Raw genomic sequence first — 27627 nt, forward strand, 5'->3', positions numbered from 1 at the left:
TCTCAGGTAATTTCTCTCTTTCAGTATTTCTAATTTCCTCAACAACTCCTTCGTTAAATCTTGCAATTAATTTTAAGCTCTCTCCTCCTGATTTGGATTTAGATGCAAGTTTTTTTCTCACATCGGCGACTTCAGTACGAAGTTCTCCAATACCTTCAAGTATTTCCTCACCAACAGGTGGAGGTTGAGCTGCAGCTATGTCAGTTGGAAGGTCTCGTAAAATCTTCTTTGCCTGTTTAGTTCTTCTTGCTATTTTTTCTGATACCGGAAGAAGATCTTCTTTGATGACAGTTGTAACTTTCTCAGTAGCTGCAGTGACGGGCTTAAACAGTTTTTTAGTGTCTTCTTCGTACTCAACTCGTGCTTCTTGCTGCGCTTGTAGATTTTTTCTAAATGAGTCTCTGACAGGAAGAAATTTTTTAATTGTTTCTAATCGTTCTCGTGCTGTTCTTGCAGTATGAGATTCTGGATGTATCATTTTATTATAACATAATAATTTAATTAATGTCAGCAGAAGAGGAGCAGCAGAAGAGGTGTAAATTTAATTAAACAGATATCATTAATATAATGAACAACTGTGCGTGGCTGCGTCAAGGAACAACAGATAAATGTAATAAAAAATGCCGTGGAGAATATTGCAAGAAACATAATTATCTTATAAAGAAAAACCCTCATGCTGGTCTACGAAGTTGTGTTGGATGTAACAACGGTGTTATAGGATTATATCAGATTTGTAAAAATTGCGGTGGAGATCGATATCGAAGTTTGATGAACTATTACAGAAAAAGAAAGAACATAAATCCAAAAATAGAAAAACCACCATCAGAACTTGAATATTACTTGAAACATAGAACAAATTCCGAAGATTCAGATGAAGATGAAACAGATGAGGAAAAACGACAGCGAGAACGCGTTGAAAAATATTCATCAAACTTGGTATGGTGGTAAATTAATAGCAGCAGAGAGGGTGCCTACCAACGTTGGTCGTCAAAAAAATAAACAAGAAATAAATAAACACGTAGAGTACTTTATTTTTTCAGCTACTATTTCGAACTGAGGTTTTATTAGTACAATCGGTCATTACAGAAATAAAACATCTCAAGGAAAAGTTCATTTGTAAAATCTTGACCTTTCTACGAGATGATTTTATTTGTTTGTTTTATTTGTTTTGTCGGAATTCTATGGTCTGTTCACCCTCTCTGCTGCTCCTTATCAGAAACCTTCGAGTTTCAGTGAATTACGTTAAGAGTATGATTTAGAGTATGAAGTGCTTTCAAGGCTAGCACAAGCTTATATAAATAAAATCGTACGTTTCTGATCAAACAATGCATCAAATACATTTTTTGTAATACTGTTGCCATGCTGACGATTGATTTCAGCAATATATGCCTCTGACTTCATACACAAGCGTATCGAAAAGCAGCAATATGTTATTGTCGTGGTCTTATAACGCTATTTTTCTGCACAAGCAGACAGAATGTGAGATGGCCACCCGGGGGTGGGGTACAATATGCAACCATGAGAGAGAGAGAGAGAGAGAGAGAGAGAGAGAGAGAGAGAGAGATAGGGTGTTTATCACTTGGATGATCGAGAGAATTGAGAGAGCGATGAACTTTTAAAACTGGAGATTTATGCTGACACTGCATATGAACGGTGATGGTGAAGCAAGTTTTCTTCTTAATTGTTCACCTGAAGAAGGAACATTCGTTTGAGAAAATAAAAAATACTCTGAAAGAAAGAAACTTTATTATTGTCTTGTTATTAAACAAATACTACGTTCCTGTCAAGACACGGAGGGTCGGATCTGTATTTTAGTTCTCCAAGATTTAGACTGTGCATTATACCTACTCCGCGTCACTATTTACATTCGGTTATCACGACGCCCTCTGTTGTCATTATAGGACATTAATCTTTTGCATATTGCGTTTTGTTAAAAGCCGGCTTGAAATTTTCCTTGCGTTACTTTGTAACTTTCAGCATGTGAACGTTTTACCTGTGAAATACTTAACAGTGTGTTATAAAATGTACCCTGTCAATGGCAAAAATACATTTTCGAGCTGAAAAGACAGTTAAAAATGTTAAGTGAGTAACATTAACAATGCACATTAAATCACTCAAATGGAATCTGAAGACACGAAACTGCAGTATTATAATGTTATTTCTAACAAACTCAGTAATAAATATTTGGAGATGTAAAGATCCCGTCTATAATGTGCATGATACACACATAGAACATGCAAAATTGAATAATACAGATTGGAATATACAATATGAAATTAAAAGAAAATGCCAAACGGAACAATGCAGGATTAAATATACAAAATGTAATAATAGAAAATACATGCACAAAATTAAAATGCGAGAGAGAGAGAGAGAGAGAGAGAGAGAGAGAGAGAAATTTTGTGGTTTGACTGGAGTGTGCATACAGATATGAAGATAACTAGACATTGATAGGCACAGTAAATTTAATACATAAATAAACGATTTTCAAACTTCATTACAAATGTGTTAAGCTACGAGAAACATATATACTGTGTAATGAAAATTACACTGTAGTTAACAATTGAAGGTTCTTAGGTGTATGGTACATATGCGTTAATTCTAATTATATTAAGAACATCATAAAATAGTAAGTGCGAAAAAGAAATGTCAAAAGCAAGCGTATTGTCTATGGTGTCACTCATTTTAACAATTTAAAAAACAAGGAATATCATGATAAAGGAAAACACACAGGTACAGATAATGAATATTATTTTTTTAAAAACCAAATGGTTTTCCATAAAAGAATTTTTGTTTGTATTAGTCGTGAAGATACGCTCATAATACTTTTTAAATTTTTTAGATAAATCCATAAGTTTGATCTATTTGTTGCGGACAGCATTTTTCCCGAAGCTTAATCAGAGTTAATGCGAAGGGGTAGTCCCTTTTGGCGATTCTATATCGTCAAAATGTGGTCAGACAAGCAAATAGTGAAGTATCCCCCACTTCGACCTTCCCACATATTTTATCATTGTATACTGATTCAGTAGGTAATATGTGGTTTCAACGCCTAATATTCAGTAAAGGATATAATTTTTGGAAACAACATTACGTAATCTTCAAAATTCAGGTTTTGTTTTAAAGAGTAATAGGTTCTTCCCTTGGACGATTCACTTACTTTCACATTTATTTCTCGTATGTGAAGACCATGAAATATTGTTTAAAATAATGGCTTTTTGCGGCTCTAGAGTTTCTAACTGTATCATGGTAACGTGATTAGATCGATCAAGAGAAATTAACATGTTTTTAATATCTAGAAAACCCAAAAGCCTTTACAAATACTGCCTTGAAAAAAGTTAATCCTAAACGCGCTAATCAAAAGAGTACTAAACAAGAGTTACCAATTTCAAGTAAAACAGCTCTTCAGACCCCGAGAAGACCGATACATTTACTTCGAAACCACTGAGCAAGGCAGAAATAGACATCGTAAACCACCAGGATCACACAGACAAGGCAAGAAAAAGAACAAGAGGCGAAGAACTATTAGAGATGCGGAAGTGTTTGATTATTACAAATGTTGGCCCGATATTCTTTCGAACGTACCAAGTCAGAACTAGATCTGGTTGCAATGGAACGTATGATGATGCTGATGCTAAAATCTTGGTGAGTCGAATTCTATGCGTGCCAACTGTTACGAAGTCAGTTCCCATATAGTTTGGAATTAAAAGGCAAACCAATGACTACATCCATTTAATTAACAAATCCTTGTACATGAAGGTGAAAATAATAAAAATGGAGAACTCCAATCCAACGGCCGGTGCTACAGTGGTTTCCTTAACAATTTCATGCGCTTGCTGTTCAGCGAAGTGGATTTGTACATGAAAATTAAATCACTCAGCAGAAGTATGGATACTTATCCTTACCAAGCTTATCTAAAGGATAAACTGACTTACGGAGAAATAACATAAGAACACACCTCGAAGCTTGTGTAGTGTGGAAACACTACAAGTTGGGCAACTTCAAAGGCACATCTTTAATTACTGAGAATGCCCCAAAAGACAATATTACATTTATCAGCAGAAAAAAAAATCAAGCAATGGCGTTGTCTTCAAATGAAGGATCGTTTACACTTGTGCCTTTGGTTACAAAACATTATCTGCTGAATGGCGTGGATGTATATATGTGACTAATTCGAAGAAGCACTGTTTTTCGTTTGATGGCTTACGCTAACCAGTACAAACTAATATTGAAGAAGAAAGCCATTGGTCAAAACCATTTCCAGTTCCATTAATGTGGCGTTTCCAAGATGTAAGTCACCTTGACGACCAGCCGTTATGTACCAGAACATTTAAACATACTGTTTCCCAGAGAAATTATTTGAGACCTTGGTGAATTTTTTTTTCTCTCTCTCTCTCTCTCTCTCTCTCTCATGGTGAATGTTTCAAACCACAGAACAAATGCAGAATACAGTACACATCTTTAACTTTGTCCATTTTCATTTGTATTTGAGAAAGAAAATAATGTATGTATCTGATTTGTATTTTAAAATAGAGTGTATGAAGGGGAATGATCGCCCTAATGATCATTGGATCTTTTTCATTAGTTAGAGAAGAAAGGGTTACTTTATTTTCAAAAATGTTTAATTTAGAAATGGTATTAGTTTGTCTACAATTGTTTTTGAACAAATTATGCCGTATGCTGTTTCATTTCGTTTTCTTTCGTATCGAATCTTAATGATGGTGTCGTTCGAATCTGCGCTAATAGCATACAATGTTGTGTGTTCGTCAGTTTTCCATTCATCGTCGACTCCTCACGGAAGAGAATTGAGTTCAAGCATTACTGGAAGACCGAATAAAGCATTGTTGTATTTGGAGAAGGTTAGAGAAGTTCCTGTGTAACGACGTTTAGGTCTTAACTTGAATAACAGAAAGAAGTATAACTTACAATTGAAGTAAATTCAACAAGCAATTTATTTCTATAAGTTATAGTTAAAATGCAAAAGACACTTACAATGTTGTAAATTAAATCTCGAAAAATCCTAAATTACCAATCACAACCCACCCACCCCCAAAAATATAGAATGTTCAAAATTAATTCAAATAGTCTTGAATGTCCGGATGTACGCATGTGCGGCAATGATGCAGTCCAGAATGTCTTTGAATGAGTTCACAATAATGCCAAACTAATGTGTAAATCCTAAGTCAATGAACACTTAGCAATTGCAATGAATTATTTAAATAATTAATTCATCTAGAATAAAATAACGACTGTAATAGACGCCAATATACAGATCTTAAAACAGGAATGAATTATTTACATACCACGTTTCTATTTGTACACATTTTTGCATGACATATATGTGAGTCATTTCAATTAAAAATTCAGTCTTGAGTATGCTAAACTCACAAATAACTTAATTATACAATACAATCAGGTACAACAATTAGCCATGTTAAGATCCTGTTTACAAATGACCCATCTTCTAAAGCAGGGGTCTCAAACTCAAACCGCCCTGAGTGCCGTACGAGAGCATTTTCGATGGCACAAGGGCCGTACCACCTTTGTTATCTCTCATGACACCTTGTGAGGCCAATCATTTTGCGGGCCACAAACTTAGCGAGCCGCGTGTTTGATACCCCTGATCTAAAGTACATTCTACAATCATGGACAAAATTTAAGTACACAGTATAGCAAAACATAACATCTAATAAAGAAAAGGATAGATTTATACATAACAGCTTTATTTTACATATCTGTCTGATAAGCGTATGATACTATAATAATTAAAATTATATAGGAAGGTTTCTTAAGAATAACACTTGGCTTAATTACACAAAATTTACAGAAAATGTGGTGCTTCAATACAAATGAAAGCTCATCTGCAATCACATCATATTTCCCTTCCATGTGCATAATGTCAATGTTGTATTGCTGCGGAAACAAATTCAACCTTAACAATGTTTAATTTTTTACTCTTCATTTTGTTAATAGAAGTAACGAGGTCGTGATTACTGAATACAGTAACCGGATTTTGACCTGAACTATTCTACACTTCAAAATGTGGCTAAGCCAACATCATATCCACAATTCCTTCTCGAGCGTGGAATACCTTTTCTAATACCTTAGCAGTTTTAGATAAACAGCACACTGGACGATCACCACCATGTTATCTTCTCGAGTCATTACTCCACCCAAACCAATGTCACTTGCATTAATAAACATTTTTAATAATTGGCTGCAATTTTCGTGCTTAAAGAACCAACGCACTTTTAAGAATGGCGGTTAATTTTGTTGTTGTTCTTATGGGGTTTAACGCCAATTTTCAGAACAAGATAGGCTATAAATGGCGGCCAGTATAAATGGTGGAGGAAGACCACTCAGTCCTTAAGTACTAAGCATGAATGATGTTGATTAGACATTGAGAATTTAAATTTAGATCAAGACTCGACAGTAACATTTGTCGTGTCCATTCGCCCCCAAACAGGATGTACAACAGTTCACGTAGTACATGACTATAAAGCTAGCATCGCAGGTTTATGAAGTGTCGTGTAACTGTAACGAACATTTCAGTAAGGAACATTTCACCTATTGGACACAAAAAGGTTATTCAAATTTCAAATACATAAATTTCGGAAGCAGTTGAAATTTACATGTGCATACCATAATAAAAAACAACTAATTTATTTTCCTTTTGTCGTACCATTATGTGAATAGAGCTTGTTTTTGTATACCTGAATTTTGGCTCGATTGTGATTAAGGGTTGAGAATGGAATTTCTGCCTGAGTTATGTCATAATTTAAGTACTAAGCAAGATAATTTGAGTTCAAGGTTTTGTGGAATTTTCTTTAGGAAAATTCTTTTCTCCAGAAGAATCTATTGTGTCGTCAAGTGGGTATTTGCATATATAGGGGACTTGATAATTTGGTTTTATTTATTCCTGTTTCAAGATCAGTCAGTACATATGACAAAAAGCACCTGTAAGCAAAATCTTCACCAGAGATACACAGTTGTCACTAAAATATTTAGGTACTTTTTCACCTGCAAACCTCCTACGAATGACTGATTGGTTGATTAATTAAATGAATGATTCTTAGCATTTAAAGATTAATCAGCACATGAAGACTTAGCAGTGCTGATACAATAACGTGAAATTTGTATAGAGATGCACAATCGCAGCTTCTATGCACTGGTCTGGGCAATCTTCAAACTCACACACCAAAGAAACATGAGTCAAGTGCATTAACATTCTAACGAAGCTGTCTTCTTAATGCCTCAAGTTGCTCCTCATGCTCTCGGTTCATTTGATCTCTTTGCCTGGATAGAGCCTCGCTGCATGTATCTTGTAAAGCTTGATGTGTTCTCTGTAACTCAGCACTGTAGTTTTCCTCCAATTCTCTCAACTGCCTCTGGAAATGTTCTTTCCTCTCCTGAATATGTCTCTCGTCTTCCAGAGTGACTTGAGTCTGCAATTGCGCCTGCCTGTTGATTTGATTCAGTTCTTCTTGTAAATCTGAAAGAAGAGTATATCTGATTGTTTGGCAAATTATGAAGTAGCGAATGCACATTATGTAAAAATCATGAAACTCATCCTTTACAAATGAAGCACTAAAAAATATATCCACTCTTAAAAGACCATCACTCTGCAATGACGAGATGGTCTTAAAAGAAAAATGGCCACCTAAAAGAGTTGGGAAAAAAACACTTTAGTGCACAACACGATAGCCATTTTATAAAAGCACACAGTCTTAAGAATACGTTAAATATATTGCATCATCCCTACATACACAGGGCAGGGGTGACTAACCCCACGTCCTTTCATTCATCCCTACATACACAGGGCAGGGGTGACTAACCCAACGTCCTTTCATTCATCCCTACATACACAGGGCAGGGGTGACTAACCCCATGTTCTTTCATTCATCCCTACATACACAGGGCAGGGGTGACTAACCCCACGTCCTTTCATTCATCCCTACATACAAAGGGCAGGGGTGACTAACCCAACGTTCTTTCATTCATCCCTACATACACAGGGCAGGGGTGACTAACTCCACGTCCGTCATTCATACTGAAGATAAGCAAATGTGTGCAGCCCTTTTACGTGAAAATAAATTTGACATTTTGTCTTAGCTTAGAAAGAGAAGATTTAAATTATTACGTTTCGTGCATTTGTCGTCAGCTTTAGGTATTTTACTAGGTCGATTCATTTTTCTTTCCACCTTCCAATTAAACTTAATTAAACAAAAAATATTAATGGTTTGGTTCATTGGCAAAAAGATCTTTCTAAATTCAAACTTGCATTTCCTTTTCATGTATGTATATATAAAGTAATCTAATAACATTAAATAGGGCTATGGTTACAATTATATAATCACTCTTGCATTATAATTCTGTAAGTTTACCTTCCATGTGAATGGCATGTTCTACCATCTTCAGGTCCAGTTGTTCTAGCAATTCTGACTCTGTCTGTTTATCTTTTTCAAATTCTTGAAATACTTCAATTGCCTACAATAATTGAAGATATTTAATGCTTTGAAAATATAATGTTCCGGTAGTCTAATAAATATACATCTGCTATATTGTAATCATCTAGTCACTAACATTTCCAAGGCTAATTGTTAACCATCCAAATGATTTAAGACCTGAACACCTTCTATCTCTGCAGTTGAACATATTCTTAAATAGATCCCCAATAAACCATGTTATGATAACAAAGTCTTGCCGAAGTCTTTAATATGGCATGTCAAACATTGCGAAATTTAATATTAGCATTTAATAATTATTTATTTAAAAGTAATATTAATTAATTCATATGCGACTGGTTTGATATATAATGCGCATTATAGGCATTCAAATGTAAACTGTAACTTAAATAATATATATAGATATATATTCGGTAATTAAGATTTATATTAAAATGCTACATTTATCATTTACAAGCTATTATTTACATTTAGTTACATAAAAGCTTATTTAATCACAATAGTTGTTATGTACATGGAAGACAGTTGTATTTAACTGGGATGCATGTAGTAATTGTTGGATTAACTCATCATTTAGATGCATTCATTTCAGTCATTCATGTACAAAATGTTTATTCCTTCAGTTGGTATTAGTTGTCATTGCCTTTAATAGAAATAATCGATATATTTCTATTGTTCGTTCGCGTTTTTGGTAATTTTTATTCTTAACACATATTTGTTTCAACACTTTTGTTTTGATAATGGCCTGAAATGACTTTTGCATTAGAGATATAATGAAACGCAAGGTGCATACAAATGCATACCAGTTAAGCCCCAGTAAAGAATAGGCAGCAGATGGTAATGACTGAGTCACGAGATACAATATAAATTCCAATATTTTCTAGTAAAATGTGTTCCGTCAATACTAATTAACCAGTCTGCCACTACCTCACCAATCCAGTCATCCCAGGTTAAAGCATTTTGTTAGCCCCACTCGATCCCGCGATTTACAGAAATCCCCGTGAACTCTACGGTAACTACTGGAGAGGGAGGCACGCTCTACATACGAATGTAAGTGTGGAGAGGACTGGATGGGTGTATGCGTATTATGATCCTCCAATTATTATTTAAGAAATATATTTCACTAGACGAAATTGACTTCTTCAAATATGTCAGCCGATCATAAGGCCTTTAGGGGAAATGGTCAGACGTCCAGTGAGTTACATCCCTTAATCTGAAGAGGCCACCGCCAGTCAGACTTCAGGTGTGCACTTATAAAAAAGTCTGCCAACTCCGCTTGGTCCATTTCATTTCTTAGGATTCGACGGCATATTGTAAACAAAACGAGCAAATAGTTTTTACTTTATATATTGTGTAATTCGTACATTGCACGTTCAGAATCTGGTATTACCTGTGTTGGCGAAATTTGTTTTCCCATTTTAATGCTTGCTAAATTTAGGGTATTGTGGACAAGTTCAGGCTGAATTTTCGATGACATGGAGGCGGCCATTATGACAATATGTGTAGTTCGATTATGCACGGTTTCCACCTTGTAAGTGAACAAATTTCAGCTACAGTACACGAAAGTGGTATACATGTATGCCACTATTTTCTCCACTGTGCATGCTAAAAATGCAGACATCATCGTACAACTGTCATCCCGTCAGAAATATGTAATATATGTGGAGCAAGATATGTAATATCTAGGGTATGTGAGACAGCTTCTAGATAACTTGACTGGAGAACAGACTGCATCTGTCCGAGAGGGTGTTCGAAAGGAACATTTTTCCCTCTCGCAAATCGAATGGAAGTCGTGAAGGCGCGTCTTCGTGAAGCTGTCGAATCAACCAGGAAAGAAAATATGTTACACCATAACTATATCTCCTGCCAGATCTCTGAGATAAAAGCTGGCGAAAGTGGACTCAGACTTTCTTCACACGGCATTGATAATATCAGGTAACAGTTCGTTCGAATGTAATTCATGTAGCTACTACCTAACTTCATGATCCGAAATGTATAAAAAAAAAATTTCGTTTGATACGGAACGAATAATCCACTTTATCCAGCACCAAATTGTCTGTGCTGATATGTTGTCCTTTCCCTCTTCGACGATCAAGAAGAGCGTGTTCTCCCTCGATGCATCCGCTCGGTCTTTTATAAGTACCACTTCGGAGCTCGCACTTAGTTCTGCAAATAAACTTGAATTGAAATGTCCAGAGTAGACAAGCATTCACTACAAAAGTCTAAATCCCTATGAATGGTAGCCTGTTCTTGGCAATGAAAGCAGGGACTGTCATGAGCTTATACTGCCCCATCCTGTTGGAACTGCAATTTCGGGTCAGCTGATAAAGCTTTTGTCTTGCTAATTCTGCCTGCCATGGATTGCACAAGTAGGAAGTAGGTCTTACTTGAGAGGTGGATCAATGAAGCCCTCGAGAGCAGTTCAGTCACCGTCTTATTCAGCCAGGTTAGAAGTCTTGATAGCTCCACTTTGGGCACAAAGCCAATACCTTTGGACGTTTGAACTCGAAATGTTGACAGCAGATCAGATAATTCTTGTTTGATATATTATCTCCCATTATCATTCAGCGTGTCAGACATCGAATAATGGTGACCTTTTAATATGATTGGTGCTAACGGTTTCTCCTCATAGAGCCAATGTAGGAAGTTACCTATTGAGGTATATATTCAATCAGTGGCGCACTGGGCGCTGACACCATTGTGCAAGGAGTCCCCGAGTGGCTGAAGTGGTCTAAAGCGCTCTCCGTTGCGGACCACTGCTATCTCACATCTGTCTGCGTGGGTTCGAGTCTCGGATTCGGCTAATGTGGGTATGTGAGAAAGCTTGCCAGTAGGTTCTCGTTGGTCGGTGGTTCTTTCTGGGGTTTTCCCGGGTTCTTCCACCTCCATTAATACTGGCCGCCATGTATAACCTATCGTGTGCAGAAAATGGTGTTAAACCCTACAACAACAACAACAACAACCATTGTGCAAAAATTCCCTTTTTTCCTCGTACACTGCAGTGAGGGCTGTCATGCTCGATCAAGTTTCTCCAACACTTGCTGAGAGAACTGTTTGACTGTCTTGTAGACAACTTTGAAATGAAGTGTCCTGAGCAGATAGAAATTCATTACAAAAGTCTGGGTCCATATGAACGAGAGCCTATTCTTGGCAATGAAAGCAGGGATCGTCATGAGTGACACTGAACCATCTTGTTGGAATGGCAGCAGGTCTTATATCAGATGTGAACCAATTAATCTCCTGAGAACAGTTCGAATGGTGTCTTATTCAGCCATATTAGTAAACGGGCTATTCCGCGTGGGCAAGGATCCTTCGTCATGGTACATGTGTAATCAAAAGCCTGCCCAAGATCGGACACATCTTTGCTTTGTCCGATATTCGCTCTTCCATAATAATGCGGGGCACCATTGATTGCGGAACGGTAGGTTTTGATTATGATTGATGCTATTTTTTCTCATCAAATAATCGTGAGAAATTAGCAATTGAGGTATTGATGACTGCGATGGTATAAAGCGTTCTTGTGCGCACAACAATGAGGATATATTCCATTGCCTTCGTACGCCTTTACATTGAAGGGTCATCTTTTTGACGATTTCTCCACCACTGGTTGTGAGAACTGTTTGTTCCGAATCACATGTATAAATAAGATGCAGGCGTGAATATCAATCAGCTCTGGTTGTGATGGAATCCCTGCCATCATGGTTGCTTAAGCGGATGAGGAAATATCTCGATATCCTCGAGGTTTTGTTGCGATATTTGTGATTTCGTTGATAAAAGAATTCCCATTTGAGTATCGCAGTCAGGTTAAGGCGACACTCCGGTTCTCTTGCTTTCTATATCACTTTCAAAACCAGCTGCCTTCCCGTGCCCATAAAAACGTCTTGACATGCCACCTTGTGGTACGAAAGCCGTAGGTTGCCGACCCTAGTTCCAATTTATAGAAAGAGCATCGACTGTCCAGGACTCTGGAACCGCGACTGATGAGGCAACGGTTGTGAGATTGACTTTCCTTCTTATTGTCATTAGGACAACAACTGGTTGATCCCATTAGTCAGCTACTGAGTGAAAAACGTGGGGATAAAGAGGTCATTCTGTTTGTATTAGTTGCTTCTTGCGGATTGAGTCCGCTAATGCATTCAATCGACGTGGACGTGGATTTGTTGTTAAAGACACCACTTTAGAAAATCCCAAGCAAGAATACACAGGTCTCCGTTTGAAATAAGTCACCATAGCGGAGTTATCATACAGAAAAACAACGCTGTTCCCAATCAGGTTCTCCAGCCATCAACTGAAAGCTTTGAGAACCGTTTTCATCTCGAGAATGTGCTGATATACAAATGACCATCATAGAGGGGCACCACAGCATTGGCATCCCGGAGTAACAGAAAGAGGATTGCCCCACCCCATCCCCGTCCGCTGTGTTTACACCCTTACATAGTGTGATTGCCAGAGGTTGTACTTGCAGAGGTAATGCCGACGAGAGTCCAGAAAAGTTTCTCCACCTTCAAGATGGAGCCTCATGATGTACAGATTGTGCACATTGGTCCTAAAGTGAAAGGTTCGGCTTCCACCCGGATCACATAATCATTTGTAAAGGGATCCCATAGAAGGCAACCTAAGACAAAACGTCCGCTGCCGCACTGAGGTAACCTAGAAATTCTCTGGCAAGTGGATTGTTCCATATAAGCATAGAAGCGTCCATTGTACTAATTCAATTCTATTTCCTGAGGAAGATAGTTTAGTTAAGTGTTGTGCCCCAGAAAAAGATAACTAACATTTTGAAATAGTACCAGATCGGTGATATCCTTGTTTACTAGGGACCTGAGGATGAGAAAAAAAGTAACAACGAATATCATGTCCTGCTTAAGATATAATTCGCTTGCTGTGTTGTAGATGTAGTATTTTAGGCGAAAGAAAGGAATTTCCTGGAAGCCGTGTGAGTCCAGACGTGAAGTCATGCCTCATGCAAGTCTTCACTGATTGCGCAGTCTCCCTACTGAACGGCACTTAGAAATCGTTCTTGCATCCCATCGTGAATCGAGGAGTGCGAATGATTTGACTGATTGCGCTTAGGTCGAATGAAGAGCGCCTCGTTTGTAAATGAGAAAACCCTGGGCAAAAAGAAGTTGCTCTGAAAGTAATGAGTTCCTCAGAACCCCATTGTTTGGTCTTCACAGCAAATCTTCCCGATTCGGCAGCAAACGGTTGGAGCCTTACCCCACCACTGGGATCTGTGATAAAGGCAGCTTGAAAATGATATCATTTAAGATACGGAGGGTCTTCTGTCTGGGAAAGTTCGGGAAAACTGTGGTTTTCAACGGTTGCGAATTCGGTAGAACTTCTTCCCAGTGTCCAGTGCACTAAGGGACGTCCTACAACATATTGTTGATTGCCCTGCAAATCCCTACGCTATAGCCGAAACAACGAGAGATGGAAAGAAGGTATCTTCGGTAGTTTGTTTACTGATTTCATCAACTAATAATTAAAGAGGAGATAAGATGGTTGCGTGCGTAGCTTGTCCTTATGGTGGTCTTTAAGAAAGGTGGATGAAGAAGACGCGAATCATTCTAGAAACAGACTCCCACGCATTCCCGGTGACAATTGGGATTTGAGAAAATAAGATGTGTTTCAGCTCTAAAAAGATCAGCCATATATACTAGATCCTAATTCCAGCTCACAGCCACGACGTTACGCATGCACTGCTGAATATTCAAATGTTGGTGTGTGTGGCTTTTAGAACCGCCTATTGCAATTTGAGGTAAAGCTTCTGTAGTGTTTGTAATCTTTGGACAACTATAGTTAACCGTTGTCTCTTGTGCTACCTGTGAAGTAGCTAGTGAAGAATGTCGACGATAGTGGCTCATTACACACGCAGAACGCCTTTAGTCAGATCCCATTACTAACAAGCTGTCGCAAAGTAAAGGCACCCTTTGAGTGGCCATGACTTAAGGACAAGTAAAGCGACATATCTTTGATGCGGAAGCGTCAAGTTGGATATTGTACCCAGAAGTTGCCTACCATCACTATGCATGTTACATTGATCTATGATAGTGACGGTCGTACACAGGAAGTACCGAACGCACTATGCGGTTTAGACTGATGGATTAAATGGGTTCATAACAATTGGTTATTGGATACTTATGCACTAAGCTGGGCAAGGAACGCAGGAGGTGCCTAGCAACACATGTCCAGTCCTAAAACTGGACATAGTTCGTTTTTCTGGTGGCCGATATTGTATTATCGATTGTGGTTGTGGCCCATTTTAATCAGCGGAACAAGGCCATCTTGACTAGCATGACAATGTCCAGTTCTTGAGGTTGGAACGTATATGGGATAATGATCCACGTAGTTGGCCTATTACTCTGATATATGGCATGGTAACTGAGGCTGGTGTTTCTCTCTATCTCGCTACCCATCAAGTAATATGTTTCAAACCCTTGCATGCAAACTGATGCAGTTTTCATACCTCAAGGCGTGCTTTTTCTTTGTCTTTCCCTTTACTTATATTAGTATTGCCTTTCATTGACATTTGTCCTTACAATGTTCAAGTCTAACATGTATTCATCGAATGACAACGGAGTAACCTACACACGTAGAGTGGTCAGTCTGGTCGAAATCTGTACCACAAATATAAAGCAGACAATATATAAAGGCATAGAGAGGCACACGTCCTGCATGAGAACTTATGAGTGCCCGTGCAGACTACACACTATGACAACTACCTATAAAACGGCGCACTTGGTCTGTACAGGTAGAGTATTAAGGCATCGCTATTGCTACTTGTGAAGTGGAAGCTAATATATCAATGTTAAAAACAAAGTTACTTGTAGGAAAGGCCAGTTGATTGACTCTACAGGTAAAAACACCGAAGCCACGCTTACATGGACCATAAAGTAGACACTATTACCAAACATTGCATAGAAAACTTTTCTGTTTGTATCAGACCGCGGAAGAAATTACATTGTAATACAATTGAATTTTTTGAAGTACACATCATACATAAAAAAATAAAAAAGCACTAAAATATCATTGCTGATACTAACGATGTGCATGCAACAATATCCACTGTAAGACAATGTTGCCTGTTGGAAAGGTCAAATAACAGTTTGTACATGTCAAATCAGTAAAGCGTCATGCATACAACCATGAATTGGACACTGTGATTAGATAATATAGAAAATTACCTGTATGTATTTGAAAGTAGCGGAAATAATGCAACAATATTATACGAGTTTTCTATATCACACACCTGACCTACACCTATGTATGTGTGTAACTGTGTGTGTGTGTGTGTGTGGCAATCCACCGAACTATTTAATTTGCTTCAAATAGCTCACCTGGTAACCAAGTACATGAACCTGACCCATGTACAACTCCTTCATTGCTTCGCGGGAGTTGCTGTATTCCAAAAATCCAGACCTCCTATTATAGTCACCAGAAAGTAACTTTTCAGCAATTGGAGCATACAGCTCCTGAAGTAGCTCACGTGATCGCCGGATAGACTCTTGTTTGTTCTCCTGGTACATGTGCTCGAACTCTTGACTTAGGCTAACCTGCAAAAAAAACTATTTTTATTTCTATATATCTAGAGTGTGTGTGTGTGATTAGGATTTGTTAAGTAGCCTGCAGACATGTAGCATGATGTCCCACCCAGTCACATTATCCTGACACCAGGCCGACATTAACCTCATAATGCTGAGTGCCTAGCAGCTGTTAGTACCATTTTTGTAAGTCTATGGTATGACTCGGCCGGGAATCGAACCCACGCCCTCCCACTTCTGATACGGACGCTCTAACTACTAGGCCACCGGAGCCGTCGTCTATCTAGAATATCATTAAATATTGTAGGCAAAATAACTGTTTAAACTCGAGGAATGGTTAGCAATTTGCTCGAATAAATATACCCTGCCTCTCCTGCATCCCACTCTACGCCATCATGGAGAAAAATCTCTTGCAAGAAATGAACAATGTGATCCAATTTGTCTGCAAATATGGTGAGTAAGATGACTTGTCAAGATCAATGCCAAAGTAAATATAACGTTTCCAAGCAATCTGCTAACAACTGAAGAGTGTACTTTCATTCCTGACCGTTCCGGTGGCCTAAGTTGTTAAAGCGTCTTCCTCGGATATGGAGGTCGCGGGTTCGACTCCCGGCTGAGTCATACCAAAGACTTAAAAAAATAGTACTAACAACTGACTCGCTAGGCGTTCAGCATTAGGATTTTAGTTTTATGACTGGTCGGCCTGGTGTCAGGACCATTTTGTCTGGGTGGAGCGTCATGCTACATGTCTGCGGCATGATGCCTCAGTGCTAGACATCACTATAAACTGTCACGCTGCATACCTTGTAGCGATATGACTGAAATTTTTTTTAAACTACGTTTAAAATCCAATCATGCACACACACACACACTTTCATTCCAAACCGTATGACATACGTTGCCTGAAGGTGTAAGTAAACAACGGCAATACTCTTACAAAATATAACGGGAGCATAAAGATCCGTAAGTATGCACATCTTTAGATAACGACCATAAATATGTACAAAGTTGTACAATGGTCAATAAAACAGTGCAATGCCAGGTGCCTTCACAAGATTTTCTTTTGCATTTGATTCAGCCTATGGGACAAAAAGGGCAATAACACTATCATAAATTGCGAGTACACAGCGATTTATTTATATACACATCTTAAGATGATGATCATAATATTTACCAAGTTTCATGGCTATCCATTTAAATCTGTGTAACTAATTGCTTTCACAGTATTCTGACATACATATCAATCATATGCAACTCAAAAAGGGCAGTAACTCTTATGACAAATTCCGGGAGCACATTGATTTGTTGATATACAAAAATTCAAGTAATGTTCATACAACTTACGAATTTCCATGGCAATCCATCAAAAGGGTCTGGTTTAAATTACCTAGATTGTGTTATGCAATGGGCTACAATACAAAACATGTGCAAGCAATACGATTTATCGACTGCCACATCGACAAGTGATGACTAATATTTACCAAGTATCATATCAATCCATCAAAACTTACGAGACTGGTTGCGCTAACGAAATTATGTGGACATAGTACACAATTAATTTTACTATATGTTCTCTACATTTGTTTCTCAGTACTGACCTTTCCACTGTGTGACAATCAATGCAAATCATATGTTAATCTAAAATACCTTCAAAGATGACTTCACGGTGAAGTTCTTGTCAAAGGTTGACCTGCTCTTTTTTTAGATCATTGACTGTCAACATAACAGCATGTAACCAGAACACGTATTTCACTTCCGGATCATCACCAAGGCCTTATTACTCACTGTGCACTGTCGCCAAAATACATACAGACAACAACACCCTGAGCTCATATTATCAAGAATAAACAGTTACCTTTAAATCCCTACCAAAACTGCATAAATAAAACTCTTCTATCACCATCAAAATGAGAGAGGAAAAAATGTTCTAAAAATAGACTAGAACTACATTCGTGGGTACTGAACTGGAAGTATTAATTGTGATGTAATTCCATGTACCGGACGGAACAATGGACTGAGACACGAGGATGATTACACAGTCCCTTAACCTGTATAGAAGCGATGCATAAAATTCGATATCGATTAATATAATTGATGCGACAACTACCAAGTGAGAAATTCGGAGGGAATAAGAAATTTACATTTCATAAGAAAAAATTCAACGTTGCGATGCTGTAGTGGATCGAAAGAAGACTTTAATCTGAGTTCCTACTTTGAACAATAAACGAAAAATAAGATACTTATACGTGACGATAAGTGCTCCTTCACAATAATTAAATGTTTCAATGGCTTATAAACGTCCACTTTCATGCTTATCTGTTGCCAACCCCTAGTAATAGAGCTGTTACTATCTCAGTTTGAGCCAACTCCCTGCAACACTTCAGAGCAAAAGATTTTGCTGTAAAAGTATTCTGTCTTAGAAAAGTAGACTTAGGATAACTGTGTGACACAAGATTCCTATATTCTCTCCTGATCTAAATAATCACATACGACTAAAAATGTAATCTCTATCTTTAAAAATAATTTCATGCCCAGTGTTAATATGAAATATTTCTCGAGAAGCACATGCTACTAAAGAAAAAAGGAATTTAAATGAATTACAAAATCGAAAATAGTATTTTCAGTACTGAATATGATATTCATAATTGTCTTATATGTATCTGGATTTACATATACCCTCAACTTAACGCACCACAAGCTTCTCCATGAATTCTCCATTTTCGTCATTCATCGCCCTTCCTCTGAATATTTCCAGTACTTCTTCAAGACATCTTTCATGGGCAGCATTGAATGTGTCAAGTGTCTGAGTTGGTATTTCGATAGAGGCGAACATGATCGCAATATACATAGCAATGGACTCTTCAGCTGCTCGCTGGCACTCCTTGATGGATAAAGCCTGTAGTGTGTCATAGAAGTTTGGAAGGTCTCCTTGTAAAATGCTATGAACATAGCTTTCTGCCAAATCGCAGAATTCTGGAATGGATAATATTTTTAAAGACATATGTTTGGTTAGAAAAATAAGTGACAAAATACATTAGCATAATCTTGTAACATTTCGTGCAAGAAACTCAAACTTTCATCCCAAATCAGACAATATCCTTTACTTTCATGTACGTCATTAAATACTGGCGTGTCGTCAGAGGAACCAACGTCGGGAAAACGGTTATAAATTAAAATAGTAATGTACGAATTTCGGATTATGCATAGCATACGAATGCTGCCAAAACGTTTCACGAATACTGGGTAAGTATACATTAAACAATTATGAAGGATGGATGATCATTTGATCGAGAACAAATGTATCCAGGAAGTTTAAAATTTTCACAAGGGTGCGAGGTATTTCAGACATATCTTTAATTTGTATAAATTTCATTGTTTTTCTATTTGTATAAATGATAAACGTTACTATGCTGCATGATGATCATATGTGTGAAAATTAATTTGTTTGATTGTCTGTGAAGAACTAAATCATCTATTTGTCAGTGAATCAAAACACAAAATGGCAACGTTAGGAAAATAAGTGAAATATACATCACCAAAAGAAAGTTTTACAAATGACACGGTTTGTAATAGATAATGTGAAATCCAAAATGATGATGATCTAAATTGTCCAGATGACTAGGATACATTTCTTTGTTCGGCAAGTAAGACAGTTTCTGAATTTGCAAAGTAAATTTATTTTTAAATTTCATATTGACACGAATACTATTTATATATTTCATAAGAGACAATATGTTCCATAACACGCATTTGATTTTAAAATAAATCATGAACTCACTTCTGCCTGTAGCAGGGATATTAACATCGATCAGCTTCACGGAACTGTTCTCCAAGATGAAGTTACAAAATGTAACAGATTGTTGCACAAACTCGCTATCCAGTTCTTCATCTGTCACCTCTGATAGTCTCTTGAGTACATTTTTTCGGGCGGGACGCTCGAAGGTAAAGCACTTTCGCCTGGGAAAACCATTTTTGATCCGTTTTCTTTGGTCATTGTAAGCTCTAACATTTTCATCTGTACCGTCGTCGGGCCGTAACTCCAAGGAGTGTTCGAAATATTCATCCGCACTTACCTCCCTATCGTCAATGCTCAGATCAAGAGTAAAATCTCGTAGAGAAAGAATAAGGTCAGGGAATGTATTGACATCCGAAGATCTTTTATCTGCGAGTTTCTTAGCAACTTCCGCTACCAAGCTTTGATAAAATAAGGAACAAAATTTGTACAAACGAACTGGACATTGTCAGCTATTAGCAGAATAAATTTTGATTTAAATCCATCAGTCAAACGAAATTCAAATAAAAACAAGATTTCAATGTTTGAAAGTAAGCCAGCAATGATTCCGATACGTAACAGGTCGCGTTTTATATTTTATTGTTTTAGACACCTGCGTAGTAGGAAATAGCTAAACCCCAGACTGTACAGTATATGACATTAACTTTCAAGATACTTTTAACATACTAATGTTGAATAATAAATGACATTAACTTTCAAGATACGTTTTAAATACTAATGCTGTATAGTATATGACATTAACTTTCAAGATAATTGTAAAATACTAATGTTGTATAGCATACGACATTAGCTTTCAAGATACTTTTAAAATACTAATGATGTGTAGTATATGACATTTACTTTCAAGATACTTTGAAAATACTAATGTTGTATAGCATATGATATTAACTTTAAAGATACGTTTAAAATATTAATGATGCATGGTATATGACATTAACTTTCAAGATATTTTAAAAAAACCAATGTTGTATAGCATATGACATTAACTTTCAAGATATTTTTAAAATACCAGTGTTGTATAGCATATGACATTAACTTTCAAGATACGTTTAAAATACCAGTGTTGTATAGCATATGACATTAACTTTCAAGATATTTTTAAAATACCAGTGTTGTATAGCATATGACATTAACTTTCAAGATACGTTTAAAATACTAATGTTGCATAGTATATGACATTAACTTTCAAGATATTTTAAAAAAACCAATGTTGTATAGCATATGACATTAACTTTCAAGATATTTTTAAAATACTAATGTTGTATTAGTATATGACATTAGCTTTCAAGGTATTTTTAAAATACTAATGTTGTATAGTATATGACATTAACTTTCAAGATACTTTTAAGATACTAATTATGAATAGAATATATAAATTTGCGATACTATTAAATAAACTCTGTAACAGGCTAGACAAAATTTGTCAAAAGGATACTCCAGTTTTTCCACTAGATCCTGGCTCAAAACTGCAAGAACGTTATACACCAACGTGCTACATAAAAGGAGGGCTAATGTCAGGATCCATACGTCATGTTCCAGATTTCCCTTTTAAAAAAAATGAAATGCTAGTCATCTAGTCAGGCATCAGTTCATCGCATGTATGAAATTATTTCCACAGTGTTTACCCAAATTAAATATGTCTTAACCGTCCACGTGAATTATTATTATTATTATTATTATTATTATTAATATTATTTCATATTTTAGGCCACTAGCCCAAAAATACACAATGTAATATGCGGTACACACTGGTGTAACTATTTCACCATGGCCCCACAGCAAACTTTGTCTACGCCCCCACCCCCCAGTACTGTCACTTTAAAACAAAATCCTCCTTGGGCCGGGACCCAACAACGCCAGGCCCCACCGCACCGCTGTACCTGCTATTACGGTAGTTACGCCACTGGCGGTACATCATTTCATGGTAGAGATACGTCCATGTTACAACATCAGTATTTACATACAATTTCAATTTTGTAATTAGTGGCTACACATGCATGCTGATATTCCACAACTGATTCTTAGCATGTAGTCGATTCTTATACTTGCCTGTAATAGAAGTTACACAGATCATGTATGCACATTTACTAATCTTAACTTAACTACAAATTGTTGTTTCAAAATATAATACTAATTTTGTCTGACAAAAGTATATTCAGTCCTGATTATTGAATGCTCTGCCCCTTAACTTTCATCAATAAATTTCCAGACGAAAATTATCGATCGCTGTGGAGTTTTACAATGGTGGCCATGTACTAAACTGGGTCAAGAATCCAGCACGTGGAGTCAAATCGTCACGAAATTGTTTATCAAACTGCGTAGATTTCATTGTGACATCACAACACGCGACATTCAATGCATTAGATCTCATCTATAGATTAATCTCGTCCTAAAAATAGCATCTACCTTAACACAATCTGTACCTTTCGGTGCGTGTAAATAATAACCTTCCAATGGAAAATGGACGTATAAGGATCCAAATCAACAAAATAATTGCCATTTAAAGCAAGAGCGCCCGCAGAACTGGGGGGAGGGGGGAGGCGCAAATATAGTGTGGTCAGCTATTACGTTTAAAGGATGTAGGTCAAAACACATTTAATGGGGAATTGCTATGTGCAGACGCCCATGTTAAAAAAGTATGAAGAAGCGAAATCTAAAAAATGAAAAATGACACCAATTACTGAAATAGTCGGTGTTGAATGCCTACATGACCTGTTTGCCTCATTTTTACCCTACTTTAATACATACCTAGTTACTTGTCAAGATAGGGTGTCAGTACTTTCTCTAATTTTCAGTGCTTTACAAACTAACTTCGCTAAATTTTATCAGCAACATATTCTTATTACACACACACGTGTTGGGGGTGTGGAGTGTGTGTGGAGAGGTGTGAATTGTCATAGTGGAATTGACATTTTATAATGGTTAATATTAGAAAATTAACAAAAATATCATAACAAAGTATTGTGCAGTTTAAAAACGTGAAAAATTTTATATGGTCCTTCTTTTGAATTATTTATTTATCAAAATTTTAAAAAATTCTATTATTTTGTTTCTAATTTTCAAATCTGATATAAAATTGCACAATCTTAAATCTGTATTCAATAATTCTACGAACGGACATAACATAACGTTACTTTTGAAATGGAACTTCTGTTATAGGAAACATTAGATTCACTGTTCGGATACTGTCAGACATTTTACAATTTCTAATTGTATGATTATTTATAATTTTCATTGATAAACTCATAATATTTAATCAATTATACATATTTAAAGGGAAATATAGATACGTTCTAAAAGAGATAAGAAAACTTGCATCTACTTATACCGCTTCAGTTACCAGGCATAATTTTGTTTAAAATATGAATGAAACACCTCAGCTCATTAGAGGCAGTGCTACGTATGCTCAACAGTTCGCATTCAGCGAAGAAAGATGAATAGAATCCGGTTGTTTTACATTCTGGGAGAGGAGCTATTCCATATCTGTGGGCTAAGCTACTCACTGTATGTAGTGTGTGACGGGTACAGTGTTCAGTTATTACATCATTTTGCGTACGTATGAGAAAGACAATCCAATAGAGGATGCACAAAAAATCTAATAAAGATGGTGCTCCTGAGATGTCTAATCGCATGCTTTTGACATTAGGTTCATTAATTTAATCATATTGTACTGTCATGAAATGTTTACTAAGTAAAGGATATGAAACGGCTTCATAAGAACGTACAAGCATCTCTCCATTGTACAAAACAGTAATGTATTACACAATACAAACGAGTGGGGCATACAGGATGAAAAAGATGAGGAATACTGGAGTAACTGAATTATTAACAAATGCATGAAAACGGAAAAGAAATGTATGGCAGATGACAGTTGAAGAGCATTTTTTTGTTGTTGTTGTTCTAGGGTTTAACGCCATTTTTCAGCACAAGACAGGCTATACATGGCGGCCAGTATAACTGGTGGAGGACGAACCCTGGAAAACCCAGAGAAGAACCACCTACCCACGTGAAGCTACTGGCAGGCTTTCCCACGTACCCACGCTAGCCGAGCCTTGGACTCGAACCCACGCAGACAGAGGTGAGATGGCAGTGATCCGGAACGGTGAGCGCTTTAGACCACTCGGCCACTCGGGGCCCCGTTGAAGAGCAAATGGAGGCAGTAAGAGCACATTTCATTTATGAATTTATTAAATAGTTAGTGAATCGGTTAGTCTGCAGTACTTTCCCATTATTTGTAAGTAGATAGTTATTCCTTTCTTTAGAAAGCTTGGTCCCAGATAGTAGACTATTGCATGTACCAAGCTAAAAATGAATGAAGGAAAGAGGAAAACAAAACAGAGAGAGAGAGAGAGAGAGAGAGAGAGAGAGAATTATAAATATACACCAGACAGAACGGAAATTGCTATCCCTGGATTCCTATAGAAGAATGCTTGATAATAGTAGGCATAATTAATATTTTAATACAAATAATACTACCATACAGGTTACAGAATTTTTAATTCATACTCTACGGAGATTTTAACCTAGGTCCGCGGGCAAACGGCACCCACCGCCTTGCCTGCACACACGAGCCCATGTTCCATCACGACTAAGCACACATAACCAAAAAATAATCTTACTCAATCGGTGTTATATGCAGTCGTATGTAGCAGACACACTCGCATTATGACCTAGTAATTAAATCTCATGTATCTACACAGTCATTCCGGATTCCAATGAAATAAATCAAGGTATAGCTTCTTTGTCATCCAATCAGATCAGATCCAATCAGATCTATGAAGGTTGATCCTTCTGTGTAGCGTTTCAGTTTCTCCGACAGATCTGTGGCCTTCACTATGTCGGAGAAACTGAAAAACTACATAAAAGGATCAACCTTCACAGACCTGATTGGATGACAAAGAAGCTGTACAGAAGCCCGGTCGCAGAACACTTCTCCTCCCCTGGCCACACTTTCAGTGATATAACACTTATTGCAATTGCTCACAACCCCAACTAGGGTCCCCATACTAGGAAATAAAACAAATGTTGCTGGATACGCCGCCTTAGAACATTGAAACCAAGAGGTTTAAACCAAGAAGAATAGAAAAAGACAACCATGTACAAATAAAATAATCTTTTCCAGTCGACACATTTTCTTTTAAATAATTCTCTAAATTTGCTTAATAGCCTATGACTACTATAACAATAAAATATCCGACACATAATTTGCGTTTACATAAATTTACATAAAATAATAGATGTCGTTATGGCTCATCAATTTCTAGGTCAACATAAATATTTTCCAGTATCAGCAGCAAGCTGAAATAAACTTGTTGAAACATAATTAACTTAAAAGGTTGAATTCCTGTAGAAACAGCCATGTAAAGTTTCGCAAACATAACCGTTTTTCTGTTTTATTTGCTTGTTTTGTCTTTGTTTTGTATTTGCCTTTGAAAAAGACTCATTGCAGTCGAAAGCGCTCAGGCTATCTAGATACTAGTTTCACACTGTTCACAGTCAGTTTGTTGCATTTATATATATATATATATATATATATATATATATATATATATATATACACACACACACATTGTGTACCTGACTTTTATCAAGTTGAGGACTGTGCCTACCTGATTTTGCATCTTTGTTTTGTAAAAAAAAATATTTACTAACATTTGAATTTCAAGGCCTTTTACAAGCTTTGAATGTTCTGGACGTTATTTGTTGACAATTTTGATGGAATTTTAGATTAGAAAATACCCACATTAAGGCAATTCCAGTTTATCATGTTGTGTCATAGGTCAAGGGCTAGTTTACATATAAATAGATGTACTCATTGACATTTCGGACTGAAATATCACTTTGACATTACATATGTCTCAATAAAAGACATGCTGGATTATATCATTGTGGTACATAAAGACTTTTGGTACATCAGCACATTCAAGCATCTTCGTACATTAGCACATTTAAAATTATTGTTACAGCAGCACATTCAAGACCATTGGAATTCATTCGGAACGTTCTGTACTTTTTGACTTCTGATGGGACATTTAGGATTATTTAGAAATTAATTCGCATCACTGTAAGCGTGTTTTCAATTTTCATTTAGTATTCCAGGGAAATGGAACGTATGCTGAATTTTAGTCAAATTGTTGGTTTCACATCATATCTATTACATATTTTAAGAACATAGAGTTGTAATAAATGCTACCTTTTTGATATCACCAAGTCCTTCGGTATCCAGAAGTAATATAACCCTGCCCTTTTCCTTTGGATGCATTAAACACCAAACCCATAGACCTTTGGTAACACTCTCTATGGTAGAACCCAAAGGAAAGCCTGCAGTATTAAAACATATTGCTTTAAGGTCAATAATGATTCGTAACTATAAAATGTCCTGTCCAAGTCTTGCTAGTTTTTTGATCACCACGTTTACTTAAACATTCTCTCTCGCTCTCTCGTTGTGACGAAATGATACAAAAATGTTATAAAATCCGTAATATTTAATAAATACATTAGCAATCTGGATAGAAAATACATGATGAATAGACGATAAAAAATATCTTTAACGTTTAGATTTGAGCTCACCAAAATATTTACCCATGTTACAATCTTACACCCAATCTGAATCGTAGGTAAGATGCTAATCTATAAGTCTTAAAAGGAGATCAAATAAATACATATAATGAACAGAAGCAACTGTCAACTGAAGGACTCTAACACAACCTGGTATCACAGACCCCCTACGTTCTCTTTCTAAAACTGAAAACCATATTTGACACCTGAATATGAAACTAAATCCCTAATACCGATAAAAACATACCACAGTTGTATCCAGCCAATCTATTAAGGAGGAATGATTTCCCAGTTCGGTAAGGGCCGGCAATGGCCACAACCACAAGTTCTTCCTCTATGCATTGTATTTCCTGCGAAACCATTCGATCAATCTGTAGTGTATCCCCTCGCCCCGTACCGATCCAACAGCGAGGTCTTTGAAACACCGTCAGGTGTTCATATTTACGAGCGGGGTCCATTTTCGAGGTCGTAGAATCTGTCTGGTTGATATATTTATCTTTTATAACTGGTCAATGGATCATTCTGAAGTTTACGTCTTCATCTGACAATGCAACTAAAAAGGAAAGAAATAAAATGTGATTAGTTGATACTTGATTAAATTGTTTCTATCATATAAAAACAACTAATGCACTAACGGGTTTGGCCGAAACAACACAAAGAAAATGAAACTAATGGAAAGGTGACAACTTCAACAACCAGCTGGAAGTTTCCCGCACTTCAATAACCTTAAAAATTGTGAGAGGGATCCCAAAGATAATGTGGGGTGAAAATGTGTGACGATTTGTAATTCGAGAACAATTCCTCGGAGGTTAAGGTAGCAAAGTAGACACAATTATATTTTATGTATCACTTTGTATTTTAAAGAGTAAATGCCCGTGTCTTTTCCAATACTCAAGATTTTAGCAGTACGATAATGTGGATTAACTGACAAACAAACTGGATCTCATCAATACTCAAGATTTTAGCAGTACGATAATGTGGATTAACTGACAAACAAACTGGATCTCATCAATACTCAAGATTAGCAGTACGATAATGTGGATTAACTGACAAACAAACTGAATCTCATCAATACTCGAGATTTTAGCAGTACGATAATGTGGATTAACTGACAAACAAACTGGATCTCATCAATACTCGAGATTTTAGCAGTACGATAATGTGGATTAACTGACAAACAAACTTGATCTCAACGTCCACGTCTGCATTGCAGATAAAGAAGTGTGCAATGCAGGACAGCACACAAAAATACATGAATACATTTTCTTCATGA

General features: G+C 36.8%; 1 protein-coding gene across 1 annotated transcript; it reads right to left on the minus strand.

The window, feature by feature from the left end:
* Window positions 1-4931: 4931 nt before the first annotated feature.
* LOC149787448 (guanylate-binding protein 1-like) lies at window positions 4932-26908 on the minus strand. The gene is made up of 8 exons (XM_089978066.1): window positions 26602-26908; window positions 25990-26117; window positions 21232-21341; window positions 19782-20197; window positions 18696-18976; window positions 15800-16015; window positions 8382-8484; window positions 4932-7489 (listed from the first exon to the last, which is right to left on the minus strand). The coding sequence occupies exons 1-8, from the start codon at window positions 26810-26812 to the stop codon at window positions 7227-7229; spliced, it is 1728 nt and encodes a 575-aa protein (XP_089834192.1). The 5' UTR covers window positions 26813-26908; the 3' UTR covers window positions 4932-7226.
* Window positions 26909-27627: the final 719 nt, after the last annotated feature.

This window comes from Sinohyriopsis cumingii, chromosome 12 (assembly GCF_028554795.1).
Source record: "Sinohyriopsis cumingii isolate HCF-2022 chromosome 12, ASM2855479v2, whole genome shotgun sequence".
Classification (NCBI taxonomy): domain Eukaryota; kingdom Metazoa; phylum Mollusca; class Bivalvia; order Unionida; family Unionidae; genus Sinohyriopsis; species Sinohyriopsis cumingii.

What these genes read in the sequence shown, in the direction of transcription:
- LOC149787448 (XM_089978066.1), bottom strand. Translation starts at nt 26,812, where the DNA reads ATGGACCCCGCTCGTAAATATGAACACCTGACGGTGTTTCAAAGACCT. An exon ending in GACTTGGTGATATCAAAAAG is followed by an intron (nt 21,342 to 25,989) that starts GTAGCATTTATT and finishes TTTTTTTAAAAG; the next exon opens with GGAAATCTGGAACATGACGT. An exon ending in ACATGCCATTCACATGGAAG is followed by an intron (nt 7,490 to 8,381) that starts GTAAACTTACAG and finishes CTCTTCTTTCAG; the next exon opens with ATTTACAAGAAGAACTGAAT.